Source organism: Pelmatolapia mariae, linkage group LG23, assembly GCF_036321145.2.
Source record: "Pelmatolapia mariae isolate MD_Pm_ZW linkage group LG23, Pm_UMD_F_2, whole genome shotgun sequence".
NCBI classification, from domain to species: domain Eukaryota; kingdom Metazoa; phylum Chordata; class Actinopteri; order Cichliformes; family Cichlidae; genus Pelmatolapia; species Pelmatolapia mariae.
The window spans coordinates 37,730,704-37,748,977 of record NC_086246.1 but is presented as its reverse complement, the minus strand read 5'-3'; the positions used below and the strand labels follow the sequence as shown (position 1 = coordinate 37,748,977).

General features: G+C 46.4%; 1 protein-coding gene across 4 annotated transcripts in view; it reads right to left on the bottom strand.

The window, feature by feature from the left end:
* Window positions 1-82: 82 nt before the first annotated feature.
* The window catches only part of tp63 (tumor protein p63), a 33,566-nt gene continuing 15,374 nt past the window's right edge, over window positions 83-18,274 (bottom strand). For 2 of the 4 annotated variants that reach the window (XM_063466063.1, XM_063466065.1), the window contains 11 exons: window positions 14,524-14,781; window positions 6,689-6,875; window positions 6,487-6,602; window positions 6,069-6,178; window positions 5,863-5,987; window positions 5,581-5,663; window positions 5,374-5,498; window positions 1,880-2,022; window positions 1,471-1,618; window positions 478-571; window positions 83-379 (listed from right to left, as the gene is read on the bottom strand). In XM_063466063.1, coding sequence (XP_063322133.1) covers window positions 83-379; window positions 478-571; window positions 1,471-1,618; window positions 1,880-2,022; window positions 5,374-5,498; window positions 5,581-5,663; window positions 5,863-5,987; window positions 6,069-6,178; window positions 6,487-6,602; window positions 6,689-6,875; window positions 14,524-14,781 — 1,686 coding nt within the window. Of the gene's footprint in view, window positions 380-477; window positions 572-1,470; window positions 1,640-1,873; window positions 2,023-5,373; window positions 5,499-5,580; window positions 5,664-5,850; window positions 5,988-6,068; window positions 6,179-6,486; window positions 6,603-6,688; window positions 6,876-14,523; window positions 14,782-18,274 lie in introns of all 4 variants that reach the window. The other 2 variants (XM_063466062.1, XM_063466064.1) reach the window with 2 other exon arrangements.

Genomic DNA, 18,274 nt, shown 5'->3' with positions numbered 1-18,274 from the left:
CACTAAACAGCAGGTTTTCAAATGAAATGTTCATCAGCAGGCGTGAAATGACAAGTGGGGACGCAGCGGCGGTGGCGGCGTCTTACTCTCCCTCCTCCTTGATGCGCTGCTGTTTGTTGCGGCGCGAATCCAGGTCGAAGGAGAAGTCGGACCACTCGTCGCGGGGCGGGAAGGAGATGGTCTGGCGCAGGGTGAAGCGCACGGCGTCGATGACGCGCTCGCCCCGCGCCTCGGAGGAGCCCACGCTGACGGTGGAGGCGCTGCCGGTGGTGCGCACTATGTGGGGAGGAGGGGAAAAATCCATAGCCTGTCGGTGCTCCATGATGCCCTTCCAGATGATGTGCTGGAACTCGGCAGGGATCTTCAGCCTGGACAGGTCCTAATGGTCATTACACAGGGGAGCGTTAGTATTCGCAGGGGGAGCCAATCTTCTCTCTAACCCATCAAATGACTCGTGTTGGATAGGGAAGGGCTCACCTCCATGTTATAGTTCTCAATCTGGTAGATGTTGGTTAGGCCCTGTGCTGTGAAGTAGTCCAAGCAGCCGGCGCAGCCCAACCGAATAAGGAAGCTGCAGGAGGAAGAGGAGGAGGAGCGCGTTAGAGTTTGACATTTTTAGAGGTTCTCATCAGAAATACGTGTGGACAGAAAAGTGGTTCGGTATGTTTGGAATAAAGCTTAAAGGTCGTTGTTCTGTAATTCTTCGACTAGTTCAGTGAGGTCACCTTTACAGTCTGCACGGTTATGTTTAGTTTCTATTGTTTTCTATTGTGTTGGCGTAATTATGCCTTGACTGTTACTGTTACCTCCTTATTCTAATAAATCTACCGTTAAGTATTTGTAGGTAACTATAATTACACTGTCATTTCAAATAAATGCCATTAAAATCCATGTAACGAGAGGTGAAGCGTTACTGATCGTCTCAGGTGTCGTGTTTGTTTCTGACAGTGGACTTTCCCGGTGCCCCCCTCTCACCACGCTGGCATTAAAACCAGAAAGTGGAAACGGACGTCACGCGCAGCTCGAGGTTTAAACCCGCCTCTGCGAGCTGCTTCGTTCCTCCCGCTCAGAGAACGCCTCCTTCCAAAGAATTTTTGCTGTTGTTATTGGGGTTTAATTTACTCGAGCGTGCAAATCGTCCGAAATAACAGCAAAATGCACAGAATTGCGTCCAATCAGTGATCGTGTTGTCTGATCAGTGCATAGCTGCCATAAATCTACAGTTTTGTAGCGATGGCGAGGGAGTGTGGCTGAAAAGTGAGGGGGCTGTGCTTGGTGAAACCACTGTCAGAAAAAAAAGAACAAAAAAATGAAAAACTGTGAAAACAAAGAGGTCTGAGGTGCGTTTGGTCACGTGATCAGCTCGCTGTGTGTTGTTGAGCCTCCGCACGCTTTGAAGACGAGCACAAAGTCTTCAGAAAGGACTAAAGGTGATGAGTGGATGTGTGGCGCTGTGGTTTGGTGAGGTACCTGGAGATGCTGCTGTCCATGGGGTATGGAGGAGGGGGGGTACAGTGGGAGGAGGGCACCAGGGGCAGCTGTGGCTGCAGGGCGTGTGTGGGGCTCAGTGAACTCATGTCGGCATTCATGGGGATGTGAGTGCCCATCATGGGAGTCACTGCAGAGACAAGAGGAGCTACTGTGAGCCTTTGGGGTGCGGGGGCGTGCAGAGGTCACTCTGTACTTGACTAATAATGCATCATAACAGGTCAGTGAGGACATTGCACTGGGGGAGGGGAAGTGAAGCGTTCAGGTCCCCTCCCGCCTGCCTCGACCCGCCATCTTTACAAAAAACCCGGAAACACGGGGACATTTAGGGGAGCGGGGGGCATCTACGACCCGAGAGAGACAGGAGGAGAAAAAAAGGGGGCACACTTACTGTCAGTGAGGCCTCCAGACATGGACGGGGTGAGCGTGTTACGCTGCTGGGGGTTGATGAGCTGGCTGACAGAGGGCAGTTTGTTGACCTTTCCGGGAGTGGGCGAGGTGGAGCCGAAGGAGGGCTGAGATGACATGGAGGTTCTGGGGTGGGAGAGAGGAGGAGGTGACGGTTACTGACAGCATTCAGCAGAAAACAACATGAAAACATTTTTATTCTAGTGATACAGAAAAAAACAAAAAAAACAATCAGTGTCTTCCCTGCTACTGTCACCAGACCCTCGCCCCAGGAAGCCAAGGAGATGGAAATATTACAAATATTTTATGCACTCTTTTCATTTGAGCTCAGTTTGAAAGACTCTACTGCATCTTAGTTTTTTATTGTTTCACTACTTTCTTCCAGAATTTCTCCTTCCACCACACGGGATATAAAAGATGGACGTAGGATCTGTTATGAAGCTCTCAAACCAGATGTAACAGGCGAAGGGGCTGATCAGAGTAAAAACCAGATGGAAACTGCACACTGATTCACTAACTGGCTATTAGCACTCTAATAATGAGTGCTGAATAATCCTCTGACTCTAATAACGATCATAATTTTCAAAATGAGCCTCGTGTTTCACTCAGCGTGAGCTAAAAGTAGTGCCTGAGATCAGAAAGCTAAGGGATTTTTCCCAGCAGACTTAATCTCCTGCAGAGGAGTCGCCTCCTGCTGGACAGGTTTAAGAAACTGCTACGCTGGCTTCACCGTTCAGATCCAGGAGCTACATCCATCTTTTACACCAGGGGTGGGGGAACTCCAGGCCTCGAGGGCTGGTGTCCTGCAGGTTTTAGATCTCACTCTGGGTCAACACACCTGACTCAAATGATTAGTTCATTACCAGGCCTTTGGAGAACTTCAAGACATGCTGAGGCGGTAATTTAGGCATTTAAATCAGCTGTGTTGGATCAAGGACGCATCTAAAACCTGCAGGACACCGGCCCTCGAGGCCTTGAGTTCCCCACCTTCCCCTGCTTTACACAGTCTATAACACAGGTGTCAAACTCCAGTCCTCGAAGGCCAGTGTCCTGAAACTTTTGCATGTGTCCCTGTTGCAACACACCTGAATAAATGTAGTAGGTCATTAGAGTCTTGCTAATGACCAGTGAGACTCCAGTGAGAGTGGGGGGGTGCAGCAGAGCACACAGCACAGGACTACTCGAGTCGCCAACAATAAAAAGGCTTTAGCCCCAATTTCATCTCTTAACAGGCACATTTTCCAACAAAACAACAGGGAAAATCAACAGTGGGCGTCACAATCACTGCATTTCTCAATCCTGAAAGTGAAACTCTTAATATTAACTGCAGCATTAACTTTCTATGTTTTGACAAAAATCAGCAAACCCAAACTTATAAACGGAGAGAAATTCAAGCTGAAAAACCCATTTATTATAATCTGACAGACAAAAGTGCAGCAGCCAAGTAAAATCATCTGTTTTAAACAGAACGGTTCACATCTTCCTCCGTTTAAGGAGATCTTTTATTGAGGAAAATGAAAAAACAAGCACACAAACTGTCCCGCAGTGACTTTAGAAAACATGACCAGCATCAGCAAAAAACCCCAACTCAAAATTAAAATCTAGAGATTTGAGTCCAGCTCTCACAACAATGCAAAGACGCAACACACTTAGTAAGAAATAAGAAATCTAAAATGATTCCTGTCCGTTTCACAGGCAGGAGATAAAGTGGTGCCTGAGAACACAAAGTACAGTCTTTATAGATAAAAATAATGCATGCAATTCACGTGTTCATTTACAGTTCAGTCTGTAGCGATTAGGAGGGGGATCACATAGGCCCGCAGCCTACTGAAACCCTCACACCGTCTGTCGTGGCTGAATAAAACAAGACGTGATCATCCAGCATTTACAGCAGCAGCAGAGAGAGAAACAGAAAGTTCACATCCTCGGTGTAGAGTCCCGGGACGCACAGGAGGAAGCAGGTCACAGAAATCAGAGTTGATGAAAAGGAGGCAGAGAGGAGGTCCGTTTAAGTCGAGGGAGGAGAAAGAAGAGGAGGAATGTGGATTTCAGGAGGAGCTGCACCGCCGCCTCTGCTCTAATGCAGGTTCCAGGAGCTGGCTACCGAGACGGGTTTTTATCAGGCTGCAGGAAGGAACCAGAAAGAAGAGAAAGAGAGAGAGAGAGAAGAGCAGAAATAAGGGCTCACTGACAGAGGAGGAGGAGGAGGAGGAAGGAGCGAGGGACCCCAGAGAGGTCCAGATGTTCAGAAAACTATACAAATGTTCAAGTTTGAGGTTCAGGAAACTCCTACTGTACTGCAGTAACATCTGTGTCCAGAAGATGGCAGTATGCACACACAGATCACAGCCTTTTTACAGAATGGTGTTATTTGACATTTAAAGGGAAAGAAGGAAAGGTCTGAAACACTGGCTGTTGACAGAACCTTTTATTTCCAACGCTGAATACAGTAATAAACTCCAACAGGTCAAAGGTTTTACAAAGAAAACTGGGAAAAGCATGCAAAAATGGACAAACGGGAGAAGGATAAACACCAAATCCTAAGATTCTGGGGGTTGACATCAAAATCTAATAGTGTCGAATTTGAAAAACTCCTCAAATATTCTGCACTCTCTGTCTGAAATTAAACGTCTGCTTTTTAAGCTCTTGTTAGTGCTGAAGGGCGGACAGGCAGCAAAAACACAAATAAAGTCAAAGAAAAACAGCGAGTGCAAGCACTACGTCACTGCGAGGCTGTCTGCCTTCTCTTAATGGGAAACTAGAACATAAGCAGTAATTATCATCACAGCGCTGTCAAACTATCACTTACTCCCATCTCCTCGTTTCCATAGCTTACAGTGAAAGAAGGGAGGCGGGACGAGGACGTGTGCGTTTGAGACACTTTTAATTACGCCGAAGCCGATAGATGAGGCCGAGGCACGGATTCTGTTTGCTGCTGTTGTGTAAAAACTTGGCAAAGCACCCAAAGGCGTTACCGGGAACCTTCTGGAAGCGTCTCCCTAACAAAGCGCAGCCAGGTACATTTGTCACGATTCATCAGCGTTGGCTCGTGTCCCATGAGAGAGAGCAAGAAGGAGGAAAGAAAATGACAAACAAAAAACAGCTTTTGCTTGGACGCGAGGCTGAGCTGATTCGGAGTAAATTCTCAGCTGCTGTGAAACGCTGGCTAACACCTACTCCAGAGCGTTTATTATCAGCTCTTCTAGCTGCAACGCTTCAGCGGCGGCAGTAAATACAATCAAGAAATCTCATTTATCAGTGCAATCCACAATTCAAGCAACAAGTGAGCCATGTTCAGTCAGTTAGTCATCAGTGCCCTGCGTTCGAAAGACAAACAAACCTCCACGCAAGCAAAGAAGACGTTTACTGAGGCAGAGAGTGCAGCTGAATGCAAAGAAACAGTTGAATTCAACGGTGAAGCTTGCCCGTTCTGCACATCTGTGTTTCACTCCACCAATAATCTGTTCTGGTACTCACTGTTTCTGCAGGAGGTTCTGCTGCTGCTGTCTGTATGACTCTATTGTGTGCTGCGGCAGGAACTGCATGAGTTCCAGCGACTCTTTGATTTTTACCAAAATCTCATAGATTTCACGTCCTTTAATCTGAGGGGAACAGATAAGACGAGAGGTCAGCGAGCAGCTCAGACGCACCCCGAGCCATGTGAGACAGCGGAGCCACACTTACAGGCAAACAAAAAACTTCCTCATCTGTGGATCTTCTCTTCTTGATGGTGGACATCTGTATGCCGTGGGAAACCTGTCGGAAGGCTGAAAAAGAGAAGAGGAGAGCGTGAATACAGCGGCCGCTGTGCTAAAGAGAACAAGTCAACCTAAGACAGAGCAGGAGGGGGAAGAAGCGAGGGGAAAGGCGAGTTAGTGAGAGTCCTCGACGCCGGCTGCATGTCGAGGAAGACCAAAAGCACGTCAGCCCGTCACCAGCCCCGGCCCTACTTACGGCGTTTCGTACCCTCACTGCTCTTTGTGGCGTCCGTTACGTGCTGCTTGCGGATGCTGTCCTCGTCGGCCTTGCGGTCGCGACCCGGGCAGGCGCAGATCCTGGCTTCGAAGCAACGGCGCCCTAAAACCTGACCGCTGGGAGACAAAGACAGCCTCGGTCAGAAACAAAGCACGACCAACGAAGGGGGCGACGGAGGTGGCGGCGGCGCGGCTTACTCTCTGGTTTCTAGGGTGACGATGATGAGAATCGGGCGTCTGTTCATTCCGCCCACGCAGCTCGAGTTGCACATGAAATTGTACAGAATGGTGGTGAATTCGGTCCCCACCTGAGGAGGAGAATGAGACTGCAGGTGAGTGACGGCGGCAGGCGCAAAAACAGAGGTCGTATTTGGACATATTTCAGGTTCGGGTAATTTAAATTGGTTTAATTATGCAGAATCCAAATGTTTAACCAGTATTTGAAAAATGTGTGTTTTTGCTGAAAATCACATTTGAAGCTTTCATGGCGGCACTGAAAGCTTTGATGGAGAGGTTGGTGAAGTGTCGAGCAGCTGAACATGACAGCGAACTCGCTGTCTGTCGCCATCCGAGTCGTTTGTCGCTTGGATTCCCTGTGGGTTGATGGACAGCTCACCTGGGGAGGCTCATAAGGAACCAGGACGCTCTGTCTCCCAGTGATGGAGTCCTCCACGTACTGGGCGTGGCTGTTTCCCTCCACGCGGATCAGGTGGCTCGGCGGCGCTATCTGACCTGGAAGCAACACGAGTCGTATGGTCAAATGCCAACAACAAACAAAGATGGCCGAAGTCAAACATGAGGGGGGGATTTTGACTGACCGTCATTGAATTCGCGGCTGAGCTCGTGGTTCGGGCAGCGTTTCACCACCTCGGTCACGTGTTCAGCTTTTTTGTAAACAGGCATGGCTCTGATCACGGCACCCTGGGGAGGAGTGGTGAGGACTTTGATCTGAATGGGACATGTCTTTGCGATCTGGCAGTATAACTTCTTCAGTTCGGTCGAATACTGCAAAATAAAACGAGAGAAAACACAAAAGATTACAGAAAAGTTTTGATGGAGGGATCGGTGCTTAAATTTTAAAGCACAGATTGATCACAGAAACACCCGAGACGTGATGCTAAATGGATAAAGTCAGGGGGAAAAAGACTTTTGGAAACCTTATTTTGGTGGAAACTCTCAGATTCTTGGTGACCAGTAAAATTGAATTAAACTAATTTAGCTTAAAAATAAGTGCACAGCGGTGTTTGAAGGACTTTGGTAACACCTGCTGCCTCAGCTGTGCACTTCTGGCTCCCCTGAAGCAAAAAGGGTTAAACTGAAGACTGTGATTATGACCCACTTAAATAAACACACACACAGCACTCGGCCCTACAAGTGAGTATTGGCCAACCTCAAAGATGTCTCACAGACAGCCTCTGGGACTTCCGAGGAGCACCATAAAATGGACCCCTCCAGGGGCAATTAAACAGGGCCTGGCTTTCATCTTTTTTTTTTTTGGGGGGGGGGGGGGGGGGGGGGGGGTGCTCTGTTAAAGCATCTGATGGCCACTCATCACACAGAGCAGCTTCTGAAGTGCCTGGCAGGCTGGAGCTGCATTAGGCTGAGTGCAGGTGGATGACAACGACTCCGAGTGAAGGAGCGGAGGGCTAATCGTGGCAGTCACAAAAGATTCATCAGCGACGGGAGCCAAAATGTGATGGTTGATCACACAAACTGGCTCAGGCTCAACTGTGCAAGCCAGGAGTCTTGAATAATGGATGCACCTTGATCCTTGGCACTGTTAGAAGCGATAACCAGTAAAGGCATCAGAAAGACCGAGTTCTTACTAATAGGCACAACCCAACTGTGTACACAAGCCATTCAAATCACTGCTGTGCAAGCAGAGCTTTAAATCCTCTATGTGCACAGAGCCGAGGGTGGAGGGGCGGAGGGGAAATTTTCCTGTCAGTTTCATTTCTGAGTGATGAAAAGTGAACATTGTGAAAACTGCTCGGGGCTGTGTTCGGGAACAATGCAACATAAAATTGCACCTCTATTAAGTTTGCTTCCAATGAAAAGAAGCTCATCCCAGGAACCGTCTGTGCTCACTTTAAATATTACACAAGCTTGGCACGGACATTTTCTGCTCTTCTCCTCAGGCGCAACCTCTCCTTTCATCAGGACAAACCTAAAAGTGCACCTCCCCGTCTCTCCCTTATGCCTGCGTTTCGCCCACTGATGCAGTCTGCTATTAAACGCAACTTTTCGCATGTGCTGCTTTCCTCAAGTGACCCTCTTATAGTGACCCAACACCAACACTGCAGCTCTGATGTTCACTGCTGGGAAATATGAATGCAAAGCAGAAGATTTTAACAATAAAACTGCGTTTTGATTCGTGCACAAGGACACGATAGATTGACTGATGAGGGCAGTTTAAGCTCTGGGACATGTACATCAACACGGCAACTGAACTGACTCTTCCTTAAAATCAAAGCGGCTTTCTAGCAGCTTAAAAAAATGCCTCCAAGATGAATGGCTGTAGTTGCCCCCTCGCTCCTAACCTGATACTCCCCGTACGCCTCTGTCAGTCAGCTAAATGAGGTGGAGAAGCCAAGCAGAGAGATGGAGGAAGGGGGGCGAGGGTGTGGAAGAAGAGCAAAAGAGAAAGAGAGAGGTGCTGTGTAAAGGGTCTGCACAAATCTGAGCCTACAGATCTAATCGCAAATGTTAGGCCAGAAACACAAAGTTTGTTTAGATGATATCCTACAGTTTCAAACACACGCACATGCACAAACGCACACATGAGTGGCCCATCCCAGCCCTCAAGCTACAAACTTTGAGTACACAGCTCTGTGCTGCTGCTGTGTTTGCTCAGCAGTGAGAGCAGGAGCTGCTGCTGCTGATTGCTGAAAGCAGCATGCGGTTAAAGCCAACACTGTTCAGGGTGGAGGACAGCCAGTTGACTGATGGGGATTCAGTGGCTCACACAGGGTGCGGCGCTCAGGTGTTAACATGTAATTATGAGCCTTTCATTGGTCACAATGTGAATTACACGGCCGAGGAACACAAGGCGCACAATGCAGAGCCGCTTAATCACAATCATTTGAAAGAAAACTTCTGCGAGTGTTTGCAGGAAACACACGTGATGCATTGTTCAGCTGGCACGGGGCAAAAGTAATAAATGACCTAAAGTGGCTGGACTTTTAAATTCCACGTGCACATCTGGAAAGCTCAGCTGGAAAACACTCACACACCGCTCGCTGCCGTGCGGACACAACACTGCAGCTTTCAAGCTACAACGAAAATGCATCTCTGGGATAATCTGACTACACGCAACATGCAATTTGTTCTGATACTCGGACATAGAAAGTAATTGCACACATGCAGCTAGCGCACACAAACACACAGCACAGGAACACAGAGACACACACTTCCTGTGTTGCGCAGGTTGGGGCAGGCCCACAGTTGTAGCGTTCCTTTCTACCTGACAGGCGCTGCGGGCGCATGCAGAAGTCAAGTCCTGACAAACATCAGGCCTTAAACAAGCAACGTTTGGCGCCTCTGGTCTTGTCTTCTTCATACCTGACATGTCATGTCATGCCTACAGCGTCTCCCAAACCTGTTTAATTCAACAATAATCCAAAGAGTTTTTTTCCTCCCTCGCTCTGCTTTTCTCTGAAACTGAAGCAAAGCACCTGCTTCTTAAATCTAAAACAGGGGGAAAAGTTGAACATTTTAGCGGACAATCTGTCTGCGAATGCTCGGCCGAAGCTATCAGCACCAATCTCGACCACCCAATCCTAGCGATGACACCTGTCCCCGGGCAAACCTGTCCACCGACAAGCAGCATCACGTAGCCGGTGTTGAAAGAGTCAAACATGTATCTGTCCCTCTTGGGATTTGCCAATCAAATGTCTTCAGCAGAACAACTGTAACTTCAACTTTAAAACTGAAAGCACAGCCAACAGGTGGGAAGAGGTTTAGGGAAAAAGATTTCAGGTGAAGCGCAACGGGGAAAAAAACCAAAAAAACAATCGAGGATTTTCTCCTTTTCTTTTCAGATGCAGAGCAGCCAAAGTTTGCTAAACATGCTTAAAATTATTTTCAAAAACTGTTTGATCTGCTTATCCTTGAAGGAAGCGTTTGAGCTGCCAGCACTTTTTTGTTGTTCCAACCTTCAATTATAACACAACAATGATTTCTGTGTTGAGAGCACTCCAACAAACTCAGTTTGGTGAGGTCTGATCCAAATTCCTCCTTTTCCCCCTGATGACAGACTAATATCTGCCTTTTATATTTATACCACCGCAGCATGATCCTGCTTTCTGTTGCTGTAAATCACTGCTGCAGGTACTCTGTTTGTCAGAAGGCGGAAAAAAAAGGAATCTTGTAACTTAAACTGTAAGAGAAAGGGCTTTTCCGTGAAGATTATGGAGAAATCCCATAGCCCATATCATAAAAACCTTTTCAACTCTGCCTTTTTAAAATTTTCCCCTCCACCTTTTCCCATCTGTAGCTTTCAGGGTTTGTCTCTCTGCGACGGGCGAGTCGTGACAAGCTTCTTGACACAAACAAGTCTCAGCCCCATCTCGTGAGGCGTGGGACGGGCCCGCAGATGTTCCATGGGCAAGTTGCGTCTTGCCACCTTTCGCTAGAACACTCTTCTCTTTGAGCATTCCTCCTCCTCCTCCTCCGGCGCAATGTGAGATGCAACCATCAAGCTTAACTCTCTCAAAAAAGACAGAGCCCACTCCAAGAGCACAGGGTTCAGGAAAGAGGCACACAGTATTTACACAAGTATTATCTACAGGCCCTCAATCCATTACTGTAATCCCCCTGGGCTCAACAGCGTCCCAGTGATGGCCCGAACCATGACATTCCTCTCCTTTGACTAAATATGGTGGCAGTTAATACACACCGCAAACACAACTAGTCTTTACCCTGACAACAATGGCTGCCTCCTTTAGCGGCGCAAAGAAGATGAAACATCTCTAAACTTGTGTATTCATTTGACCCGGCGACTGTTTTTATCTAACCAAGCGCTGGGGGAGGGAACGCCGTGCAGGTTGCAGGAGTGCCGGCAGGAAAACCGTGTGGGAGCAGTTTCTGGGAAACACTGACGTGTTGCACCTTTTGCTGTGTGCCTCATCCTAGACAGGAAGAGGTTAAGGTGTGGGTTAGGGATTAGGTGTGTCTCCATAAGAACAGTCATCAAACAGTACAGTACACAGTCCACTAAGTCCCCGTGGAAGATCCCACAGGCCTTCAAAAAGGGGGCATTAGCGGATCTATGCACAGAGCAAAGCTGCAGTGACATCTACAGTGGCTCTCTGCCATCAGTCCATCAGTCCAGCAGTTGAGCTTATTGGGCTGAGATTATGGGAGCTTTACGAAAGATCTCCTGAGATCAGGAGAGGGAGCCTCCTTTGAGATGGGAACCGACGCTGTAATCACTGTTCTTTAGAATCAGACTGGAAGCTGCAGCCAGCGAAAATGACTCTCTCTATGAGCTGATCTGGAAATCAACAAAACGATGTTCGGCGGGGAAAAGCTGTAACGAATCCTCTCTGACAGGATCAACTGCATTTCAGAGTTGAGTGACATTTAACCTGGCTGCGAGGTACAAAAACAACAACAGAGCATGTGGAACCAGCCCGACCTCACAGAAAACATTACAAGCAATCAGTCACGTGCTGGTCATCATTTATTTGTGCATTATTGTTTTCAAGGCCAACTCAAGATGAAGGCTCTAAACTGGCAGTAGCTCTAAACTCTAAGCAGTGCAGTGCATCCACGTCCTGGCTCTTATTTATTTATGTATGGTCAAAATCAAACTCCAATTAAAAACAGTCATTAGCCAAAAAAGCAGTCTGTTTGTTTTCATGGACATAAATTGTAACAGGAAGTACGTGTCATGTCTGCAGTAAATAAAGGAACCAAGGAAACCTCCCCGCCTCTGTTACCACAGGGAAATAAATTGACATTTAAGTCAGACGCGTATTTTAATTTCTCAAATGGGCTCAGTTACTTGTTCCCAGTGCAATAGCTTTATATCAGCTGCACATTTGCAATCTCCACCAACACTGGTGGCCAGTTGAGGAGGATTATGATGGTGGTGCTTCAGCTCTGAAACAGGAACAGCTTAGAGTTTAGCTAAAGCTGTCACCGAGGGAAGTGAACAAGCTTGTTGCCGATTATGTGGTGCTGCTGATGTAAATGTCCAACGGGCTCCACAGCCTCTGTGCACAGACTGGTTATCCACAGGTGTGCAAAGTTGTTATTCTTGCTAATGCAAAAGTCATTGTAATGAGGTGCTTTGCACAAAAGGTGATGCTAATTACTTTTTAATGGCTCTGATTTTGTAATGCTACCCATCCTTCGTTAGGAGAACAAACTTTAATTCGATTGGTTAACTGTACAAGACGATGTTGCACAACAGCACTTGTTTGTGTTTACTGCTCTCATATTTTAGCTCTTGTGCCGTTTCTTATCCTTGTGGAGACTTTGGGCGACTGCACTTTAAAAAATAGAATTTATACAAAAAAATATGAGTTTTTTTCTATTTTTAATGTTTTTTTAAACACTGAACTACTAAATAAAGTTAAGTCTTTAATCAGTGCAATGATTGTAAGCAGCAATCCCTGACTTTTCCATGTTAAGCCAGACCAATCAAACCAGTCTTGCATCATGTTATGACTGTGGGACACATCGTTGGTTCCCTGCATGTGTCTACGATGGGACGACTGCGACTGGGGCGTGCCGCTCACAAACCACAGTGTGAGCCACCTCACGGTTGCACATCAGACAAACACTTTTGTTTTTGGACTGAAAATGAGAGGGATGACTGAGGCACTGTGGGAATTGGGCAAATGTCACGATCCCACACTCGGCGTGGCCAAGGAGTAAGGCGAAATCGCCCAGCACTCCCCGAGTTTGCCTGGAAGCTACAGCACGTTAAAATTCGGTGCATCAATGCGCTCAGCAGGTTTTCCTCAAACGGCCCTCATTTTTGACTGTTAATTGGAAATTTTTAATAAATATGTTTCTGTATTAAGTGTTTTCTGCTCCGTTATGTAATGACTGACATGTCACAAAGTTACGTCACCCAGATTCTGTATGTGAACAGACGGGGTTTCCTTTGACGCCCATGACGTCACTCGATGATGTGACAGCTGTCCCAAATTATGACGCAGGGACAAAAAACCGCCGCCAAATTCGTCCGCTAGAGTGCATTATCGCACCGAACTTACGCCTCTGTTCCCGCGTCGCCACACAGCACACACATTAACAACCGAGCAGGCGGGGCACTGATGCAACAGCTGTCCCTCAGCCCTGTGATGCGTAATGACAGAGCGAGAGGAGCCGGTTGAGTCGGTTTAATGAGATGGTGACATCTAGCTGCACGGGAAAGGAGCAACGATTCAACCTGTTTACCTCTGTCATCAACAAAGCATCAGTAAACTTTACCCGACTTCTGAGGAAAAGGGAAATTGCACTTGAGTGAGGTCACTATGAGATTAATAAATGTTTAATCCTCTTCATTTTCACTTTAACCGGCCACACATGCAGGGCTCTGGTTTCCTGTACAAAGTTGTTTTTGGTGCTTCGTCAAGAAGTTTTAACACTAAATGACCTGCAATGCTAGCAGTTTGGTTAGCTGAAGTTAACAATTTCCAGACATTTTTGTATCTAAAATGGTACAAATATGAGAAAATAGCACATTTTCTGTGAAGTAAGACAACTCAAGTCTTACTTACTCAAGTTAACACATTTCCTATCACATGAATGAGTGCATCCATGATTTTGACAGTGTATGCAGTGAGATCCTACTCTTCCCCCTGTCAGTGAGAAGTTAACTTAAAAACCCTGAGGTTCAGTCCTGATGTAAAAATATCTCAGGTGACATTCTTCCCAGCCAGAAGTCAGATAAGAAGTTCATAGGTGAAAGTGTCTCTTTAACCTCCACCCCGATAAATCATCACCTCCTACAATGATGGATTATGCTGACAGGTAGCACATTTAAGGATCTCCGTGGGCTTAAATTTATTACACAATAAAAAAATGACAAAAGCTTTCATTCTTTTGTAGCTATAAAAGTCATATCTTTATCTTGAGTGCTGATTGTTATGATGTCTAATTAAAAACATAATTTATGGAACATAAGATAAAGAAAACATGAATGCGGCCTCTGTCCAGCAGGACAGGAACAATGGGAGATGGTATAACAGAGTCTTTCTTCTTCTTCTCCCTATTTTCAGTCTTTACACTTAAGTAAAATTCCAGCTTCCTGTATATCTTATTTAATAAATAAAAAGTTCATGTGTTACTTAGTGTGCTCTCTTAACCTCCAGTACTCACCTGTTGTTCAGAAGTTATTCTAGTTAATGCAAACTAAACCATAAACACATTTATCTGATCAATATTACAAAATTAACTTCAATTAAATATTCGGTAAATGTTCTTAGTTCGAGTCTTTTCTCACTCTGGTCAAATTTGTGAGTTCAGCACAATTATTATTAAGTCATAAATCATATTCACTCAAATCTGTCCCACGTGCAGAGGCCTATCAGTGGGGTCTGCACGACATTAATGCGAGACTGCTTGCAGAAAAGGAAGTGGAACCCCGCTAACTTTATGCAGGACTCCACAAACATTGAGCGAACACGGGTCTTACCGTCCAGGTGGCAGACTTTGCTGTGCTGGACTGCTGGAAGGACACGTCAAAGGTGTGTGGGCCTGCGTAATCTGTGTTGGATGGGATGGCCGGTGATGGGGAAAGGGCATCGAAGGTGGAGCTGGGCTGGGCGTAGGGCGACGGGGCGGTCACGTTGTTCTGCGCGTGGTCGTTGTTGTAGGGGCTGGTGGAGGTCGAGCCGCCGTTCTGAATGTTCTGATCCATACCATTCAGGAGCCCCAGGTTTGTGTACTGTGACTGAAGATGGAGAGGAGGGGGAGGGGGAAGAGCGACAAAGGAATGTGTTCAGTCACAGATGCTTCAGACGAAATGCTTTGTGCAAATTTTGTAATAAAGAAATAAAAACAGTTAGCCTCATCCAAACATCAGTGATTAAGGTAGAAGATTAAGACAACATATGAAATAAACATGTTCTCCCTACAAAGCCATTTCTTTTCCCACATATATTCAGACAGGACGAGTGTACTCTCCATCCTCCTTTAAAGAGGATGGAGAGTACTCCTGGGTGGTAGCCAGCCCCTTCTTGCTTGCTCTGCTTGCCATTCACCTCATTCCTTTCCATTTATAAACAGCACATTCCTGGAAGAGGTGCCATCGCTCGTGCTCTTTAGACGGCCATCAATCTTTCCAGGGTCTCTCGTTTATTTCGAGCACGGCTGGCCACAGCTGTCCGACTCACACCCACTGCCCTGCCAGGTGTTAGTGTTGCTCCAGATGATCAACAAAACACTGGGTTGGTAGGTTAGATAACTATTAGTCAAGGGAGTGACTTCTGAATCAACGATGCCGCTTTATTACACACAGAACCATAGACACACCTGAGAGAGGTCACTGGAGTCAACCTCGGCATACCTGTGCAGCAGCGCCACAGGGGAGCGGCTGTTTGGCAGAGGAAGGGGGGCTTAAGCCCCTCAGAAACAATGACACCGGAGCTTATAAGGAGGCTGCGTGAAACAATTATGCCCGGCATGCAGGTGTTAAGAGACAAGTGTTTTGTGAATGGAGCACACACGCACGCACAGAAAGAAAGAAAGTCCTTCCTGGGGGAGACCCTGCAGCTTTTAGTGGGGACACACACTCTCACACAAATGACTGATTATACGCACGTATTACAGGTCTAAGAGTGGCTCTGTGGATCTAATCAGGGGGAAAAATGGATGGTAAGAAAAACAAAGTTCTTTTTTTCCCCCACCTACGCATATTTTAAAAATGAAAATAATCCCTGTTTCCCATGGGAACGAGCTCGGTGGATTTATTTCCTGTTTGTACACCGTTTTCCCGTAAATGAAGCGCGAGCGATGGTGATATCAGAGTGATTCTTTTGAACTATGGTGCAATTCCACTGAGGCACTCAGCCATTGAGAGATGACACAGCCTCCCCCAGTGCCTGATGCTGGCAGCTGCTATGGTGGATCTGACAGGCACCAATTATCAATGCCAAATGATTATTCTAAAGAAAAGGCTGATGGTGGCCTCAGACCAAACATAGATAAAAGCAGAAGCATAAAGCAGACAGGCTGACGTAGACTACTTAACATTAAATACAGGGCCTGAGATAATGCTTCTCGTGGTGTAAATGAAAATCAGGATCAAAGATGAGGATTTGAGGATAAAGCTGTAATTGACCAGATAGCGAGGTTTCACCTGAACTCATCACGTTTTAATGTTTAATTGGCTGGAAGCAGGATATCAGCTTTTAGAAAGGGCTGCGTGAGGGACTTTCAGGCCTTCTCTTCATTTCCTTTAATCAGATCTTATTCCACTATAATACAGCCAGCATTTAATAACCACTTTAGCAGCTCTTAAAAATTCCTTCTGTTTATAGCTGACGCTGTATTCAGGCCTCTGGGATGCCACGGCTGTGCAAAGCAGAAGAACAGTAAATCAACAGCAGCCTTTAATAAAGTTTACAGAAAGCTGTGCTTTCTGTTCGAGGCCTGCGAGCGCATTTCTTTGTCTGAGAGAAAATGCTGGGCTAACGCTTCAGACCAGCGGCAAAAGGACACTGTTGACCTTCACAGCGATTGCCTGAATTACCCACAACACATAGCAGGGATATTTTAAATACGCGTGGCAGGGCTCATTTAGAAGTTGCTGCTGCGGCATTCGGTTCGGCGCGCGCATGCATTCAAATCAATGCATTCCTCGCTGGGTATGCGACCAAATGAATTCACTGAATAAATATGAAATGTTAATGGTGAAAATGCTCTCTGCACTCCCGCCAAAACTCTCGTCTAAAGAGTCAGTTCGGTTCTTTTGACTCGTTTCTCATCAGTATAATAGCGCGCGTGTCATTATCAGCAGCATCGCGAGGCAGCAGAGATTGTTTTCTTTGTGAGAACACAGATCACAGTCTCTGATAAACCCAGAAAATTCCACAGACATAACAGCAGTCCCCTACGAGGAGCAGAAGTGCCACACTCTTTCAGCACTTATACACTGACCAACTGAAAGCTCCACAGTTTCTATCTAGAGCTTCTAAAATCCTCCTGTTGCTGCTGCTTTGTGTAGCCGCAGAGCGCAAACACTGATAACGCCAAATCTTGAGAGACAGCAGGAGCCAGATGAGACCCGGCCTGAGGGGGAAAGAGTTCATTCCAGGCTCTCCGCTGACCTGCTCCGCGTTGGACCAGCGTATGAGACCATCTGGGAGGGATTGCGATGAGTGACCAAGGGGGGAGGGAGACATTAAAGGCTCAACAAGGCCGAGAGGGGGGAGGTGAGGTGGGGCTGGGTGGGTGGGGGTCTATCGGCACCTCATACCTGCTGGGGTGGGCAGAGCAGGTGATTGTATCTACATCAACATACCATTAAAGCAATTACGACCCCGGACAAAACAGCAACGCCTGGCCGGCCACCGTCTAATGGCTGCAGCGGCTCCCAGGAGACTGGGGACCGGGGGGAACCCGATACCCCGCACACGCACGCACTCACACTCAGACACACACACTGACCTGGACACCACTTAAAGACCCCCTGCTCAACAACTTAAAAAGACAGCGAACTGACACACCTGCTATCCGCAACCTGCAATCTGAGAATCTATCTCGGCGTTAGCTTTGGTTTGGAATTCAGTTGGTGGAGAAAAAAAGAAAAAAGAAAAAGAAATAACAGACATATATATGGAAAAGTAAAAGTACGATCCAAGGAAAAGAGTTGAGATTGAATTGTTTAACTTAGAGTTCAGGTTGTCAATCATATTTAAAAAAGAAGAAAATAAAGCTAAGCTGATGTTTGCCATCGAGCTCGGCAAACACAGATAAGGCAACAATTATGGGTAAAATATGAATCTACAGGAACAGATTTTTTTCATTTTTTTAAAGAATATGTATCTATTAAAAACTCTTTCCTCCCATTTTACTCTTTGATTAAACTTTTGTTGTCTTTGGTTTCAACAGAACAGAAGATTTAATGGAAAGAGAAACGTGGCGCCACGTTAAATCAAAACCATTTTCAGTTTTTTTCCCCCAAATTTTCCAACTTTTATCAAGAAACAAACTCTAACTGAGACATAGAAACAGATTAAATCCTTTCCCGCCACACACACACACAGCAGCCATTTCACAAGAAGGAAATATCCAGATTTGTGTTTACATTCCCCTGCTCTCTGGACTGTCACACCTGCAGTTTATGTCTCAGTTACACGAATACACAAATCCAATCTACGGAACGTTAAATAGTGGCATTAAATCTACGTTTCAAACTACGAGGCCTTTTTCTCTGATGCGTC